The sequence below is a fragment of the Megalobrama amblycephala genome, linkage group LG13, assembly GCF_018812025.1.
Source record: "Megalobrama amblycephala isolate DHTTF-2021 linkage group LG13, ASM1881202v1, whole genome shotgun sequence".
Lineage (NCBI taxonomy): Eukaryota > Metazoa > Chordata > Actinopteri > Cypriniformes > Xenocyprididae > Megalobrama > Megalobrama amblycephala.
Genome location: NC_063056.1, coordinates 38,171,300 through 38,190,440, shown reverse-complemented (window position 1 = coordinate 38,190,440; position 19,141 = coordinate 38,171,300). Strand labels below are relative to the sequence as shown.

General features: G+C 30.7%; 1 protein-coding gene across 3 annotated transcripts in view; it reads left to right on the top strand.

Annotated features, from left to right (window-relative positions):
* zgc:158766 (uncharacterized protein LOC100009641 homolog) overlaps positions 1-19,141 on the top strand; it is a 58,993-nt gene that overhangs the window by 29,759 nt on the left and 10,093 nt on the right. For all 3 annotated transcript variants that reach the window (XM_048152159.1, XM_048152160.1, XM_048152161.1), the window contains exons 7-20: positions 4,470-4,556; positions 4,647-4,763; positions 4,859-4,957; positions 5,264-5,406; positions 6,915-7,053; positions 7,945-8,067; positions 8,227-8,355; positions 9,513-10,324; positions 11,885-12,134; positions 12,221-12,310; positions 12,393-12,617; positions 14,230-14,400; positions 14,482-14,659; positions 16,886-17,002. In XM_048152159.1, coding sequence (XP_048008116.1) covers positions 4,470-4,556; positions 4,647-4,763; positions 4,859-4,957; positions 5,264-5,406; positions 6,915-7,053; positions 7,945-8,067; positions 8,227-8,355; positions 9,513-10,324; positions 11,885-12,134; positions 12,221-12,310; positions 12,393-12,617; positions 14,230-14,400; positions 14,482-14,659; positions 16,886-17,002 — 2,680 coding nt within the window. The remainder of the gene's footprint in view (positions 1-4,469; positions 4,557-4,646; positions 4,764-4,858; positions 4,958-5,263; positions 5,407-6,914; positions 7,054-7,944; positions 8,068-8,226; positions 8,356-9,512; positions 10,325-11,884; positions 12,135-12,220; positions 12,311-12,392; positions 12,618-14,229; positions 14,401-14,481; positions 14,660-16,885; positions 17,003-19,141) is intronic.

Here is a 19,141-nt window from a genome sequence, read left to right as displayed (position 1 = left end):
GATATAAAGTCAGAATTGTGAGTTATAAAGTCAGAATTGCGAGATATAAAGTCAGAATTGCGAAACATAAAGTCAGAATTGTGAGATATAAAGTCAGAATTGGTTGATATAAAGTCAGAATTGCGAGATATAAAGTCAGAATTGCGAGTTATAAAGTCAGAATTGGTTGATATAAAGTCAGAATTGGTTGATATAAAGTCAGAATTACGTGATATAAAGTCAGAATTGGTTGATATAAAGTCAGAATTGTGAGATAAAGTCAGAATTGTGAGATAAAGTCAGAATTGTGAGTTATAAAGTCAGAATTGGTTGATATAAAGTCAGAATTGGTTGATATAAAGTCAGAATTACGTGATATAAAGTCAGAATTGGTTGATATAAAGTCAGAATTGGTTGATATAAAGTCAGAATTGTGAGATAAAGTCAGAATTGCGAGATATAAAGTCAGAATTGTGAGATAAAGTCAGAATTGTGAGTTATAAAGTCAGAATTGGTTGATATAAAGTCAGAATTGCAAGACATAAAGTCAGAATTGTGAGATATAAAGTCAGAATTGGTTGATATAAAGTCAGAATTGCGAGATATAAAGTCAGAATTGCATGATATAAAGTCAGAATTGTGAGTTATAAAGTCAGAATTGCGAGATATAAAGTCAGAATTGCGAAACATAAAGTCAGAATTGTGAGATATAAAGTCAGAATTGGTTGATATAAAGTCAGAATTGCGAGATATAAAGTCAGAATTGCGAGTTATAAAGTCAGAATTGGTTGATATAAAGTCAGAATTGGTTGATATAAAGTCAGAATTACGTGATATAAAGTCAGAATTGGTTGATATAAAGTCAGAATTGTGAGATAAAGTCAGAATTGTGAGATAAAGTCAGAATTGTGAGTTATAAAGTCAGAATTGGTTGATATAAAGTCAGAATTGGTTGATATAAAGTCAGAATTACGTGATATAAAGTCAGAATTGGTTGATATAAAGTCAGAATTGTGAGATAAAGTCAGAATTGTGAGATAAAGTCAGAATTGTGAGTTATAAAGTCAGAATTGGTTGATATAAAGTCAGAATTGGTTGATATAAAGTCAGAATTACGTGATATAAAGTCAGAATTGGTTGATATAAAGTCAGAATTGGTTGATATAAAGTCAGAATTGTGAGATATAAAGTCAGAATTGGTTGATATAAAGTCAGAATTGCGAGATATAAAGTCAGAATTGCATGATATAAAGTCAGAATTGTGAGTTATAAAGTCAGAATTGCGAGATATAAAGTCAGAATTGCGAAACATAAAGTCAGAATTGTGAGATATAAAGTCAGAATTGGTTGATATAAAGTCAGAATTGCGAGATATAAAGTCAGAATTGCGAGTTATAAAGTCAGAATTGGTTGATATAAAGTCAGAATTGGTTGATATAAAGTCAGAATTACGTGATATAAAGTCAGAATTGGTTGATATAAAGTCAGAATTGTGAGATAAAGTCAGAATTGTGAGATAAAGTCAGAATTGTGAGTTATAAAGTCAGAATTGGTTGATATAAAGTCAGAATTGGTTGATATAAAGTCAGAATTACGTGATATAAAGTCAGAATTGGTTGATATAAAGTCAGAATTGTGAGATAAAGTCAGAATTGTGAGATAAAGTCAGAATTGTGAGTTATAAAGTCAGAATTGGTTGATATAAAGTCAGAATTGGTTGATATAAAGTCAGAATTACGTGATATAAAGTCAGAATTGGTTGATATAAAGTCAGAATTGGTTGATATAAAGTCAGAATTGTGAGATAAAGTCAGAATTGCGAGATATAAAGTCAGAATTGCAAGACATAAAGTCAGAATTGTGAGATATAAAGTCAGAATTGTGAGATATAAAGTCAGAATTGGTTGATATAAAGTCAGAATTGGTTGATATAAAGTCAGAATTGCGAGATATAAAGTCAGAATTGCGAGATATAAAGTCAGAATTGTGAGATATAAAGTCAGAATTGGTTGATATAAAGTCAGAATTGCGAGATATAAAGTCAGAATTGTGAGATATAAAGTCAGAATTGGTTGATATAAAGTCAGAATTGCGAGATATAAAGTCAGAATTGCATGATATAAAGTCAGAATTGCGAGATATAAAGTCAGAATTGGTTGATATAAAGTCAGAATTGCATGATATAAAGTCAGAATTGCGAGATATAAAGTCAGAATTGCATGATATAAAGTCAGAATTGCGAGATATAAAGTCAGAATTGGTTGATATGAAGTCAGAATTGCGAGATATAAAGTCAGAATTGTGAGATATAAAGTCAGAATTGCGAGATATAAAGTCAGAATTGCATGATATAAAGTCAGAATTGCGAGATATAAAGTCAGAATTGCATGATATAAAGTCAGAATTGCGAGATATAAAGTCAGAATTGCGAGTTATAAAGTCAGAATTGGTTGATATAAAGTCAGAATTGGTTGATATAAAGTCAGAATTACGTGATATAAAGTCAGAATTGGTTGATATAAAGTCAGAATTGTGAGATAAAGTCAGAATTGTGAGATAAAGTCAGAATTGTGAGTTATAAAGTCAGAATTGGTTGATATAAAGTCAGAATTGGTTGATATAAAGTCAGAATTACGTGATATAAAGTCAGAATTGGTTGATATAAAGTCAGAATTGTGAGATAAAGTCAGAATTGTGAGATAAAGTCAGAATTGTGAGTTATAAAGTCAGAATTGGTTGATATAAAGTCAGAATTGGTTGATATAAAGTCAGAATTACGTGATATAAAGTCAGAATTGGTTGATATAAAGTCAGAATTGGTTGATATAAAGTCAGAATTGTGAGATATAAAGTCAGAATTGGTTGATATAAAGTCAGAATTGCGAGATATAAAGTCAGAATTGCATGATATAAAGTCAGAATTGTGAGTTATAAAGTCAGAATTGCGAGATATAAAGTCAGAATTGCGAAACATAAAGTCAGAATTGTGAGATATAAAGTCAGAATTGGTTGATATAAAGTCAGAATTGCGAGATATAAAGTCAGAATTGCGAGTTATAAAGTCAGAATTGGTTGATATAAAGTCAGAATTGGTTGATATAAAGTCAGAATTACGTGATATAAAGTCAGAATTGGTTGATATAAAGTCAGAATTGTGAGATAAAGTCAGAATTGTGAGATAAAGTCAGAATTGTGAGTTATAAAGTCAGAATTGGTTGATATAAAGTCAGAATTGGTTGATATAAAGTCAGAATTACGTGATATAAAGTCAGAATTGGTTGATATAAAGTCAGAATTGTGAGATAAAGTCAGAATTGTGAGATAAAGTCAGAATTGTGAGTTATAAAGTCAGAATTGGTTGATATAAAGTCAGAATTGGTTGATATAAAGTCAGAATTACGTGATATAAAGTCAGAATTGGTTGATATAAAGTCAGAATTGGTTGATATAAAGTCAGAATTGTGAGATAAAGTCAGAATTGCGAGATATAAAGTCAGAATTGCAAGACATAAAGTCAGAATTGTGAGATATAAAGTCAGAATTGTGAGATATAAAGTCAGAATTGGTTGATATAAAGTCAGAATTGGTTGATATAAAGTCAGAATTGCGAGATATAAAGTCAGAATTGCGAGATATAAAGTCAGAATTGTGAGATATAAAGTCAGAATTGGTTGATATAAAGTCAGAATTGCGAGATATAAAGTCAGAATTGTGAGATATAAAGTCAGAATTGGTTGATATAAAGTCAGAATTGCGAGATATAAAGTCAGAATTGCATGATATAAAGTCAGAATTGCGAGATATAAAGTCAGAATTGGTTGATATAAAGTCAGAATTGCATGATATAAAGTCAGAATTGCGAGATATAAAGTCAGAATTGCATGATATAAAGTCAGAATTGCGAGATATAAAGTCAGAATTGGTTGATATGAAGTCAGAATTGCGAGATATAAAGTCAGAATTGTGAGATATAAAGTCAGAATTGCGAGATATAAAGTCAGAATTGCATGATATAAAGTCAGAATTGCGAGATATAAAGTCAGAATTGGTTGATATGAAGTCAGAATTGCGAGATATAAAGTCAGAATTGTGAGATATAAAGTCAGAATTGTGACTATATCTCGCAATTCTGACTTATAATAATGAGTTCAAATATTGATATTGCTAGAAAAAAAGTCAGAATTGTGAGATAAAAAGTTACAATTACCTTTTTAATTTTTTTATTTAGTAGCAGAAACAAGCTTTCATAGAGTCCACACTATAACTCTTACAATAACGGCACATATAAACAATATCTTTGAAGTGTGCTTTAAAGAGCTCGACAAAACTGAGTGTGCATTAATAACAAACAGAACGTTATCATTATAGTTTATAGTTTAACTTTATAGTTAAAGTTCTTTGAGTGACCGGGCCTTTAAGCTGTTTAGTCATTGTAATTATACATATATTTTTTTTGTTTGTTTTAATTTTTGATTTCTTCTCTCCACCAGACTTCTATACCCAATGCACTTTATTCAGTTTTGTTTCTCGTGGACAAAGATGCAGCAGTAAAAGTGGAGAAAGACATCACAGTTCCAGTGAGTAAATAACTGCCCGTCGTTGTGTCTGTTTGATCTCAGTCTGTGTAAAATCATGTTTGTTAACTGCTCTGCTCTGCTCTTGTTCAGTGTGAAGTCCTGACGTCTCTGAAAGCTCTACAGAAGCACATTGACTCGTCTCAGCTCACCAGAGACTTTGATGGCACCTTCCCATATGACCACAGCCACTACATTCACTTCAGACAGGTGCACAATTACAACACATTCACTGTTGGTCAGCCGAACGCCTTTGTCCTAATATATATATTGAAGTTTGATTTGTTTGTTTTTTTCACTGGCAGAAAATTGAACCGTTTGCTACGAGCTGCAGCGCCGCAATCTCTTCCCTTCAGAGCTCCATTGAGACACTGAACAATATCGGCAATCTGGAGACGTCTGAGGTAATTCAGTGTATCTTGTAGAATAAAAGACATTGAGTAGTAGTACATATTATGGTCATTCTCTGGGAAATACTGTATCGTTAAAGTCCCAACCCATTTAGTCATGCAGCATGATTGAAAATGATTTAAATTGCCTTGATTACTAGCGTTCAGTCTTACGTTACTGACCAATCCTAGCTTACAACTGCTGCCTTCCACTTTTATTACTTTGCAACATAATTTTTTTATTGAAACACAATTCAAATTCTGCAGTTACCAAGAGGGAAAAGGTCAATTGAACATTAAAAGTTGAACACTGTCCTGTAGGAGGTGTCAGAGGTCATCAGCCAGCAGAAGAATCTCATGAAGTGTATTCTGGATGACACAAAACTAAACCGCCTGCGGCTGGAGGGCGGCACGTTTCTGGCGCGGATCAGGAAAGAGGAGATGTGTGAAAACGAGAACTACAGGTACTGCCTTCATTAGAGGACTGATAGATGCTTATATTGAGTATTAAATCTTTTAATTGGTATATTGGCTGTCAAGATCAAAGGTGCATTCATTATTTTTCCACTTAAGGCAAGATACCACCAGTGAATTTGTAACTAATAGATATCACGATACTTCCCCAGTTACTTAATCACAGTATGTTAAGACATTCAATTTTGTTTTATAAATTTTGTTGTTTAAATATGCAATTAATTTGCATACATTTCCAGAACAGAAATAGACATATTAGAGTTAAAATACAATTTCACCATGTTTTTAGAAACATAATGTTGTAGAAATCAGACGAATGATGTATGAATAAATCTTTCTGTGACGTATTTCAGAATATAGATAGGAATAAAACTGTAAGGTTTGGTGTATGTAAAGCTGCAAAATAGCCCAAAACCTCAAAATTGACCAGTGCATGAAAATACAGTGGTTTTGCCTGTAGTGTCTTTGCCTTAGTGTCTTATTTTATGTGAATCCTTTGATTTCAATGGGATAGGATTGGGATAGGAACAAGGATTTAGTAGAAATAAAGTGATGCTCCATCATGCAACCATTAAAGTTTTAACTTTTGTTGCATAAATTGGATGAATAGGAGCTTTCAAAACAAAATGAACAAAATAATTTGTACAAAATTAAAGTTGAAAACACTAATGTGTTGGGACTTTCCCTGTGGTGTTTCTCTCTGGAGAATCTATCTAACTCGAGAACTATCCATCAGATCACTTAGGCCTGCATTGACAGCAAGACAAGGACAAGGACAAAGGAATGCGACAGCTGAAACCATGTCTTGCATACGTCTGTGCGTAGTGGTTCTTGATGCACTGACTCCAGCTGCAGTCCACTCTTTGTGAATCTCCCCCACATTTTTGAATGGGTTTTGTTTCACAATCCTCTCCAGGGTGCGGTTATCCCTATTGCTTGTACACTTTTTTCTACCTCATCTTTCCTCTTTTGCAATGACCTTTTGTGTCTTGCCCTCCTTGTGCAAGGTGTCAATGGTCGTTTTTTGGATAACTGTCAAGTCAGCAGTCTTCCCCATGATTGTGTATCCTACAGAACTAGACTGAGAGACCATTTAAAGGCCTTTGCAGGTGTTTTGAGTTAATTAGCTGATTAGAGTGTGGCACCAGGTGTCTTCAATATTGAACCTTTTCACAATATTCACATTTTCTGAGATACTGAATTTGGGATTTTCCTTAGTTGTCAGTTATAATCATCAAAATTAAAAGAAATAAACATTTGAAATATATCAGTCTGTGTGTAATGAATGAATATAATATACAAGTTTCACTTTTTGAATGGAATTAATCAACTTTTTGATGATATTCTAATTATATGACCAGCACCTGTATCTAGTGATGGGCGATTTCAAAACACTGCTTCATGAAGCTTTACGAATCTTTTGTTTCGAATCAGTGGTTCAGTCTGATTTGGTGAGCTGGTTCACCCCAAGTTTAACCTTGTGTCATGTTGTGTGCAGAGACGCTGTGGATATGGTCAGTGCGCTGTATAACCAGGTGGATGAGGAGGTCCACAAACTCGTCATTCTATCTAATAAATCACTGCAGCAGCTGGAGACGCTACTGGAGCTGCGCACGCTACAGGAGCGACACGAGGAGGTGAGAAACACTGTGATTTATGGTAACAATTTAGTTTAGGGTCCAATTCTCACTATGAACTAGTTGCTTATTAGCATGCATATTAATATATTGGCTGTTTATTAGTTCTTATAAAACACATATGATACTTATTCTGCATGATCTCCTTTAATCCTACACTATACTTAAACTTAACAACTACCTTACTAACTATTAATAAGCCGTATATTAGGAGTTTATTGGGTAACACTTTATTTTACAGTGCCGTAGTTACACGTTACTACATGTACTTACTATAGTAATAACAGTAAATTATGCATAGTTACAAGTAACTAACCCTAATCCAAACCCTAACCCTAAATGTAACTCTATAGTAAGTACATGTAGTTAATTAATAGTTCTCAGTACATATTTGAGTAATTACAATGTAACTACGGCACTGTAAAATAAAGTGTAACCGTTAATTGAGGCAAAAGTCATAGTTAATAGTGAATGTGTTCCCCAAACTAAAGTGTGACCTGAATCCACAAATACAGTGATGCACTTTGAGCAGTATTGCTTCTGCATGTATTCATTTTCTCTATAGGCATATCTGATCGTTCTTCAAAAAAGAGCTGAATGTGATAAAAAAATAAGGCATTGTGGATTATGCAATCAAATCACTCAGGGTTTTGTGTTTTTATATCTCTGTTTTTGATCAGAAACACAACCACTGCCTTGTGTCCTCTAACACTACAACATCCCACATTAACTAATAGGAGAGCCTGTTAAAATATGTTAGCATTGAAAATCAGGTTGTCTGTGGTGTAAATGAATTATTTTTACTTCCTAAATTTTACTGTTTTATTCAAATAATAATTGTTTTTTGGGAAAGACTATGGGATGATAATGTTTTTCTGTCTCTCTCCCCAGGTGAAGAGGTGGTTTTATGTGGAGAGTGAGAAACATTTGGCTCCTTTGGACTCGTATAGTCTCTCTCTGAGCTCCATTCAGGACATGAGACAGAGTCTGGCCCAGTTCATGGATGAGTCTACAGTAAGTGTCCATGTAGTTTCATATGTTGAAAGAAGGAAAAGAAAGAAAAGGGGAGCTAGGGAAACATTGAGGTGAATCGTTTGAAAGGGTCTTAAGTTGCTTTGTATTCAAGGGTCAACTAAATGACCAACTAATGTGGTCTTAATTTTGCTCCTGTAGGAACAGCAGAAGAAAGCTGGTTCAGCCCTTCAAGAGGTCAAACAGCACATTAGCACCGTCCTGCAGCGGAGCGAGGCGCGCAAGAACGAACTGGAGGTCCTGCACAACCTCTACGAGTTCTACGAATCGGTAAAGAATTGTTTTTTAATTGCATTGTGTCTAGTTTGTTGCATCATGTCAACTACTGTCATGATAATTTGTGGTTGACTGATATTAAAATTTTATTTAAAGATAGTAAATAACACAAGCAAAACAATTGCTGCAACTAAATGTACATTTATTTTACACAATGTTTACTAAAGTAATTGAATCATTTTAAAATTAATCAATTTGAAAAAAAGTACGCCTCTGTACATCAATGCTCAGGCGCTGTCAAAATAAAAGTCCCACTTGCAGCACTTAAAATATATATATATATATATATAATAACTTGGCCGCTTCTGTGCATCTGTGCTCAGGCTCTGTCAAAATAAAAGTTCCACTTGTATATGTAAAAACATAACTTGTCCGCTTCTGTGCATCTATGCTCAGGCGCTGTCAAATTATAAGTCCCACTTGCGACATTTAAAACGTATATATAAAACATAACTTGTCCGCTTCTGTGCATCTATGCTCAGGCGCTGTCAAATTATAAGTCCCACTTGCGACATTTAAAACGTATATATAAAACATAACTTGTCCGCTTCTGTGCATCTATGCTCAAGCGCTGTCAAAATAAAAGTCCCACTTGCGACACTTAAAATGTATATGTAAAAACATAACTTGTCCGCTTCTCTGCATCTATGCTCAGGCGCTGTCAAATTATAAGTCCCACTTGCGACATTTAAAACGTATATATAAAAAATAACTTGGCCGCTTTTGTGCATCTATGCTCAGGCACTGTCAAAATAAAAGTCCCACTTGCGACACTTAAAATGTGTATGTAAAAAAAATAACTTGGCCGCTTCTGTGCATCAATGCTCAGGCGCTGTCAAAATAAAAGACCCACTTGCGACACTTAAAATGTATATGTAAAAAAATAACTTGGCCGTTTCTGTGCATCAATGCTCAGGCGCTGTCAAATTAAAAGTCCCACTTGCGGCACTTAAAATATATGTATAAAAAATGACCTGTCCGCTTCTGTGTATCTATGCTCATGTGCTGTCAAAATAAAAGAGGCACTGTCAAAATGAAAGTCCCACTTGCAACACTTATCAGCCAAACAGAAAAAAAAGGGTCGATACAATAATTAAAAAGTGCCAGATATCCACCACTAATGATGGAGTGTTAAACCATCTCTCACGCAGGCAAACCAGTGGATGGTCCATTGCCAGGAGTATTTCTGTCAGCTGAGGTTGGACGATAATGCGGTCAGTTACACGCCTTCCGTGCTGCACGTATTGCAGGATTACCACAGCGAGGCCACAAAGTTCTCCCTGGACAACTTCAGCGCACTCAATCAGATGGTGCTGAACCTCAACAGCCCGCGGGAGCTGCAGCAGTGGAGCAGCATTTGGCAGAAGTGCCAGCAAACCAAACAGCAGCTGGAGGAAGCACTGGCTAAGGCTGCCTTGACCTCCAAAGAATCTGCGCTTATGACATCAAAACTTTTGGAAACCCAAAACGGAGTAGGTTCCTCTGAGCTTCCCACTCTGAGCTCTTCTTCTACGTTGTGTTTTGATTACGAAGATGAGAAGCCGCATTCAGCCGGTCCGTTCTCCAGGAGCCAGTTCCAGTTTCCACCGGAGAGCGGCAAGCTCTCGACATCCACGTTTGACGACACCGACAGCGACTGTACCGTCGACTCGTCCGCCTCGTGTCACTCCGAGCCTGTGCATTCACCAGCGTCACGTCAGCGGAAGCAGCCGCTCAAAAAGATCATGAAGAAAACCATGAGCTACGAGCTGACGGCACGTGACAAAGCTCACCCGGATGCCGGTCATCATGGGTACACGGGCATCTACATTAAAGGACTGGAGGTCACCAACAACGTGTGCATAGAGAAGAAGATCCAGCGGCCAGACGTGAAGAGTCCAGCGCTGGGCCGCAGTCGCAGCATGTCGTCCCCGCCCAGAGCGCACTGCAGACACAGCGACGGGGACGTGAAGACACACAGTAGGTGAGTGAAGTCTTGTGCGGGGATGCAAACTTGTCACCTTTTGGGGAAAAAGTAAGACAGCCATAAATATTAGTATTAATAGTAAATAATGGTAATTATGTAATTAAATTAAATGTAATTAAATGTAAGTAATTAAACATACATAGTAATAATAACTGTCTGTATTTTTACTGTTGTTCTGTGAAAATAATAATAATTATTATTATTAGGGCCCGAGCACCGAAGGTGTGAGGACCCTATTGGAATTGCTCAGTCAATTATTATCATTATTATTATTAAATACTCAATTTTTATTTAACAGTATAATATTATATTACTATAGTATTTAATAATATATATATATATATATATATATATATATATATATATATATATAATGGTTTATAATAATTATAAAAATAATAATAATTATTATTAAATACTATTTTTTATTTTACAGTATAGTAATATTACTATATAATAATAGTAAATAATGTAATTAATTAATATAAATTATAGACATTATTTGCAATTTTACTGTTTTTGTAAATAATAATAGTAATAAATGATAATAATAAATATGTATTATTATTATTATTATTATTACATACTCAATATTTTATTTTACAGTATAGCATATACATATTACTATGGCAATACATTTCTTTATTAATTTGTTTAATTTGTATAATTTAATGCAATAATAATAATAATACATTATTATTATTATTAACAATATTATTATTATTGAATACTAATTTCTTATTTTACAGCATAGTATTATTACTATAGTAATATATTTCTTTATTTGTTGTATTGTTAAAATTTAATAATATAAAAATAATGAAGTTTATAATAATAAAAATAGTATTTTTAGTATTATTATTAGTATTATTAAAATTAGTATTATTATTAAAAACTCATAATAAGTAATTAAATAATATTAATATTTAATTAAATATTATTAAATTTAGTTTACAGTATAATATTATTAGTATACTAAAATATTTATTTATTGATTTGTTTTATTTTTAGAATTTTATAAATTAAATTTATATAAATAAATAAATGTATTTAAAATAATATATACAATAAAAACATAATAATGTTAATATTATTACACAGTATGTGAGTGAAGCATTGTGCAGGAATACAAAAAAAGACCATAAATATTAGTAATAATAATAAATAATAGAAATAATTAGACAAAAATAAGCCATTATTTTTAATTTCACTGTTGTTTATTACATATTATTACATACTCAATATTTTATTTTACAGTATAACATTATTACTATAGCAATACATTATTTATTTGTTTAATTTTTATAATTTAATAAATTAATAATAATAATACTTTATTATTATTATTATTATCCATCATATTGAAAAACAACAGTGTGAATGTGACCCACTGATATTTAGGGAAATTTTTTAAAACTGTATGAGGTCTAGGGTGAGTTTTTCCCTATATCCTCATGTTAAAATCGACTGTAAATACTGACAAAAGTCAGCGAATTGATAACTCGCACACAGACGAGACTACACAACTCCCTCACATTGCATCACACTGCCTTTCAGCAAAATTCAGCACATCATGGACGAGATGATCTCCACAGAGAGAGAGTACGTGAGATCTCTCAGCTACATCATCGAGCACTACTTCCCTGAGATGGAGCGACTGGACCTTCCTCAAGACCTGAGAGGGAAGCGCAGCATTATTTTTGGGAATTTGGAGAAGCTGTGTGACTTCCACAGCCAGTACTTCCTGAAGGATCTGGAGAGCTGCGCCCACTCGCCCCTGTCCATCAGCAGCTGCTTCCTGCAACACGTGAGTTGTTAGAAAGAAGTGTCTTCTGCTGTCTGCCTCGATTTAAGATAGAAATGTATTTCTTCATTGTTTTTGTCCTTTGGTAGGAGGAGCAGTTCGGTATGTACGCCCTGTACAGCAAGAACAAGCCCCGCTCAGATGCCTTGCTAATAAGCCACGGAAACAGTTTCTTCAAGGTGAGTGACCTCATTTCTCCTCTATGACGTTATTCACACGAGCTGGGACAGACTTGTCTGACTGTGTCCATGTCGTCTTCAGAATAAGCAGGTGGAATTGGGCGATAAGATGGACTTGGCGTCCTACCTGCTGAAGCCCATCCAGAGGATGAGTAAATACGCTCTTCTCCTGAAGGATCTGATTAAGGAGTGTGGTCACTCTCAGGAGCAGGAGCTCACTGACCTCAGAACAGCTGAAGAGATGGTCAAGTTCCAGCTGCGCCACGGGAATGACCTCCTAGCCATGGACGCCATCCGTGGATGTGATGTAAGTGGAGTTTGGATGGTGGGAAATGGAGTTTGGAATAAACATGCCTCTTTCTTAAGCACTTAACCACTTAAACCAATGCACTTACACACCACAAAAAAAAATTCTCTGAATTTCCTCTCTTTTCTAGCTCGCTTCCTAATCTAATTGTCAAATAATCCTGGCAATGTACATCATGACTATTGTTGGCTCCACTTTGTCCCTCTCCTGTAAATCACTTTGGATAAAAGCATCTGCTAAATGTAAATGTAAATCAATTTTGTAATTAATATTTTACCACAATATGGTATTTATTTGTTTATTTGAAATATACAAAAAATATAATAATTTTTATAATAATTAAATATACAAAAAATATAAATATTTAATTATTTGAACAAAATGTATTCAAATAAATATTATTTATTTATTTATTTATTTTTAAATTGAAATAAATAAAATAAATCATTATTATTAACAAATAAAATAAAACTATTTATTTGAATAAATATTTAATGTAAATAAAATAATTATTTTAAGTAAAATAAATCATTATTATTTTCAAATATTATTTATTTAAGTAAATTTTTTCAAGTAAATATTTATTTATTTAAAAACATTTGTATGTTTTGTAAAAATGTAAATGTAAATAAAATAAATAATTATTATTTTAAATATATTGTAAAATAGTAAATATTTATTTATTTTTAAAAAATTTATACAAACAAATATTTATTTGTTATTTATTTGAAAATATTATATGTGAAATAAATAAAATCATTGTTATTAAAAAAATAAAATAAAAAATGTAAATAAAATATTTTGTAATAATTATTTAATAATTAAGTAAAATAAATCATTATTTTGAAATATTATTTATTTGAATTATTCATTTGAATAATTTTCAATAATTTATTTGTTTGTATGTTTATATGCATATATATATATGTGCGTGTGTGTGTGTGTGTATATATATATATATATATATATATATATATATATATATACACATAAATAAATATTTGAAATTAAATGAAATCTATTTTTCTACCATTAAGGTTTTGTTTATATAAACAATTATTTATTTTATTTACACTGAATGTTATTTATTCAAAAATAAATAAATAAATGTTTTGCACTTTTCAAATAAATAAATATAATGTATATATTGTAAAATAGTAAATATTTATTTATTTTAACAAATTTTATTCAAACAAATATTTATTTATTTTTTATTTGAAAATATGTAAAATAATTAAATTCATTGTTATTAAAAAATAAAATAATGTAAATAAAATATTTTTTAATAATCATTTAATAATTAAGTAAAATAAATCATTATTTTTAAATATTATTATTTATTTGAATAATTTTCAATAATTTATTTGTTTATATGTTTGATATATACAGTATATATAAATGAATATTTGAAATGAAATGAAATCTATTTTTCTACCATTAAGATTTTGCTTATATTGTTTTCATGACAATTAAGCCAATTTTCCTATTATTTTTATTGATGATTCTTACTGTAATACAATATTTTCTTTTATTGCATTGCAGTAAAAAAAAAAACACTGAGTGACATTATTTGATATAGGCTGATGTATCATTTTCTGTGTTGTGTAATCAGGTCAACCTGAAGGAGCAGGGCCAGCTTCGGTGTCAGGATGAGTTCATAGTGTGGTGCGGACGCAAAAAATACCTTCGGCATGTTTTCCTGTTCGAGGACCTCATCCTCTTCAGCAAGACCAAAAAGATTGAAGGAGGATATGACATCTACATCTACAAACAGTCCTACAAGGTACAGAATGTGATGTCAACTTATGTTCAATCTACAGAGTTTCTTCTGTGAGGTTCAACTGTTATTTTTGCATCCTTTCAGACAGCCGAGATCGGAATGACAGAGAACGTCGGCGACAGTGGGCTGCGCTTTGAGATCTGGTTTCGCCGAAGGAAATCCCAGGATACGTTCATCCTACAGGCCAGTTCTGGAGAGGTGAAGGCTGCGTGGACCAGCGTCATCGGCAAGATCCTGTGGCGGCAGGCCTTACGAAACCGAGGTCAGAGAGCAGCAGCTTTTAATGGGCCAAATACAGCACTGTTTATTTTTTTATTTTTTCCAACATATTCTGCTTTTTATTAAAAAAAACACAAACGATGTGAATCTTTAACTACATTTTTTCTGATTTTGATTCAGGAATTCATTAGAATGATTCAGAGTACTACATTTTTGACCAATTCATTTAAAAGAATCAACTCATAAGAGTCATTCGTTCATGAATCAGACTTCACTCATTCTGTTTGTTTTGGGGACGTCATCTGTTTATTTCAGTACATTTAATTCAAGCTAAAAGACTGTCATTTCTTTTTCCTGCAGTGTAAAACATTTATTTGAATAAATAACATTCAGTGTAAATAAAATTAATAATTATTTTTATAAAATATTTGAAAATGTAATATTTATTTATTTGAATACATTACATTTATTTATTTGCTGCAGTGAAAACTTTATTTTTTTATTTATTTGAATTAATAGCATTCAGTGTAAATAAGTTAAATTGTTTATATAAAATATTTTAAAATGTAATATTTATATAAATACATTATATTTATTTATTTGCTGCAGTGCAAAACATTTATTTATTTATTATTATTTGAAAAAATAACATTCAGTGTAAATAAAATAAATGATTGTTTATATAAAATATTTGAAAATGTAATATTTATTTATTTGAATACATTATATTTAGTTATGTTAAAAGTGCAAAACGTATGTATTTATTTGAATAAATAACATTAAGTGTAAATAAAATAAATGATTGTTTATATAAAATATTTGAAAATGTAATATTTATTTATTTGAATACATTACATTTATTTATTTGCTGCAGTGAAAACTTTATTTTTTTATTTATTTGAATTAATAGCATTCAGTGTAAATAAGATAAATTGTTTATATAAAATATTTTAAAATGTAATATTTATATAAATACATTATATTTATTTATTTGCTGCAGTGCAAAACATTTATTTATTTATTTGAATAAATAACATTCAGTGTAAATAAAATAAATTATTGTTTATATATAATATTTTAAAATGTAATATTTATTTATTTGAATACATTATATTTATTTATTTAAAAAGTCCAAAACATTTATTTATTTTTATTTATTTGAATAAATAACATTCAGTGTAAATAAAATAAATAATTATTTATATAAAATATTTTAACATGTAATATTTATTTATTTGAATACATTATATTTAGTTATGTTAAAAGTGCAAAACATGTATGTATTTATTTGAATAAATAACATTAAGTGTAAATAAAATAAATGATTGTTTATATAAAATATTTTAAAATGTAATATTTATTTATTTGAATACATTATATTTATTTATTTTAAAAGTGCAAAACTTTTATTTATTTATTTGAATAAATAACTTTCAGTGTAAATAAAATAAATTATTGTTTATATATAATATTTTAAAATGTAATATTTATTTATTTGAATACATTATATTTATTTATTTGAAAAGTGCGAAACATTTATTTATTTTTATTTATTTGAATAAATAACATTCCGTGTAAATAAAATAAATAATTATTTATATAAAATATTTTAACGTAATATTTATTTATTTGAATACATTAGATTTATTTATTTTAAAAGTGCAAAACATTTATTTATTTTTATTTTATTTGAATAAATAACAGTTTAATTCAGTAGCACTTTTAATGAATTCAATAATTCATTAGAATGATTCAGATGAATACATTTGAGTCTTTTTGGCCTATTCATTTAAAAGAACTGTCTCATAAGAATCATTCACTCATAAATCAGACTTGTTTGTTTTGGAGACATCATCTGTTTATTTCAGTACATTTAATTCAAGCTAAAAGCTCACGATTTGGGTAAAATGACATTTCTTTTGCAAAACATTTGGCTGTGGCAGCGTCTTACCACTGAATGCAGTGCAGGAAGCTCTGGTGTCTATTGTTCACAGCATGTGAAGAAACTAGTTACTAGTTCAAAACATAAAAAGATGCATGAACAGAAATTCTTCTGTGTTTTCAGCCCTGCAACAGCAGAACTGTCACTTCAGCATTGCGGTCTAACTGACAAATGCTTTGTGGGCCATTTTGTTATTATTAGGAGCTGAAAATATGTTGCAGTATATGTTAGAAAGAAACGCTGTGGTATCAAAGCCTATTGCATTATTCACTGTTTTTTGTCTGTGTTTTTATAGTCTTCTAATGCATGTGTGTGTTTTCTCATCAGAGTTGCGGATGCAGGAGATGGTTTCTATGGGAATTGGAAACAAGCCGTTCATGGACATCAAACCCAGCGACTCTGCGATCAGCGATCGAGCCGTCGACTACATTATGAAAGGGTCAGGTAAGATGTCTGCATCAGCAAGACATCACCCTCATCATCAGCAGCATCATCAATTTATGAAAAAAGCTAAAAAGCTAATAATAGCCAAGTAGTAGAAATATTGTTCTTTTGAAAGTGTAATAATAAATAATAATAGAAAATAATACATAACATATACTACTTTAATAATAGAAAAAAAAAAAATATATATATATATATATGTATGTATGTATATATGTATATATATATATGTGTGTGTGTGTGTGTGTGTGTGTGTATTAGTAGCACTCTCATATATTTTTAGCATATATTTTAGCACTCAGAAATTTTTTTTTTTGAAAATGTAATAATTAATATAAGGCAATACATTGCATATACTACTTTAATAATATATATATATATATATATATATATATATATGTATATGTATATATTAGTAGCACTCATATTTTAGCACTCAGAAGTATTTTTCTTTTTGAAAATGTAATAATAAATAATATAAAATTATACATTGCATATACTACTTTAATATATATATATATATATATATATATATATATATATATATATATATATATATATATATATATATATATATACAGTACAGTCCAAAAGTTTGGAACCACTAAGATTTTTAATGTTTTTAAAAGAAGTTTCGTCTGCTCACCAAGGCTACATTTATTTAATTAAAAATACAGTAAAAAACAGTAATATTGTGAAATATTATTACAATTTAAAATAACTGTTTTCTATTTGAATATATTTCACAAAGTAATTTATTCCTGTGATGCAAAGCTGAATTTTCAGCATCATTACTCCAGTCTTCAGTGTCACATGATCCTTCAGAAATCATTCTAATATGCTGATCTGCTGCTCAAGAAACATTTAATGTGTACAATTGTACAAAATATTTGTGTACAATATTTTTTTTCAGGATTATTTGATGAATAGAAAGTTCAAAAGAACAGTGTTTATCTGAAATCTAATCTTTTGTAACATTATAAATGTCTTTACTGCCACTTTTGATTGATTTAATGCATCCTTGCTGAATAAAAGTATTCATTTCTTTAATTTCTTTTCAAAAAAATAAAAATAAAAATTCTTACTGACCCCAAACTTTTGAACGGTAGTGTATAATGCTACAGAAGCTTTGTATTTCAGATAAATGCCGTTCTTTTGAACTTTCTATTCATCAAGGAATCCTGAAAAAAAAGTACACAACTGTTTTCAACATTGAAAATAATCATAAATGTTTCTTGAGCAGCAAATCAGCATATTAGAATGATTTCTGAAGGATCATGTGACACTGAAGACTGGAGTAACGATGCTGAAAATTCAGCTTTGATCACAGGAATAAATTACTTTGTCAAATATATTTAAATAGTACACAGTTATTTTAAATTGTAATAATATTTCACAATATTACTGTTTTTTACTGTATTTTTAATTAAATAAATGTAGCCTTGGTGAGTAGACGAAACTTCTTTTAAAAACATTAAAAATCTTAGTGGTTCCAAACTTTTGGACTGTACTGTATATATATATTTTTTTTTTTTTTATTTATTTTTTTTTTTCCATACTTTTATGGAAGAAAAATACTTTTCATATCAGTTTTAATATATTTATCAATAATTGATTATTAATCCTAAACCTAATGGACAGAAGACACAGGCACACAGTCTGAATTATTTATTGAATGTGGCCCATATTCCCACATAGGCTTTTCCCGTCCTGTATGAAGGCATATTTTTAGAATCAAACAGCAAAGCACAGCTGGATCCAGCGTTCATCTTTGAAAAGCGTCTGAGCTGATCTTCAGTATGTGGGTCCTTTCAGAGTGTTATCTGAAGAACAGATCTGCCGTCTTATTTTGGCTGAGAGCATGTGTTTATTCAGACTCAGGTCATAACTCGTGTCGTGACAGGTCTTAGGCATTAGAAGCTTTTGAATCTCATACATCAAATGTCATGAATGACTGTTGTGTAAATTGGCTCAAAGCAGCAGGTCACCGCAGAGACTGCTGACATCTGCAATTTACTGCCCTCAAAAAACAAAACAAAAAAAACACTGTTAATTCTTTATATTTTCATTTATCTGAACAGCAGAGAATACATATTTTGTACATAAACATTTAATTATCTATTAAAATTGCTCAATGTG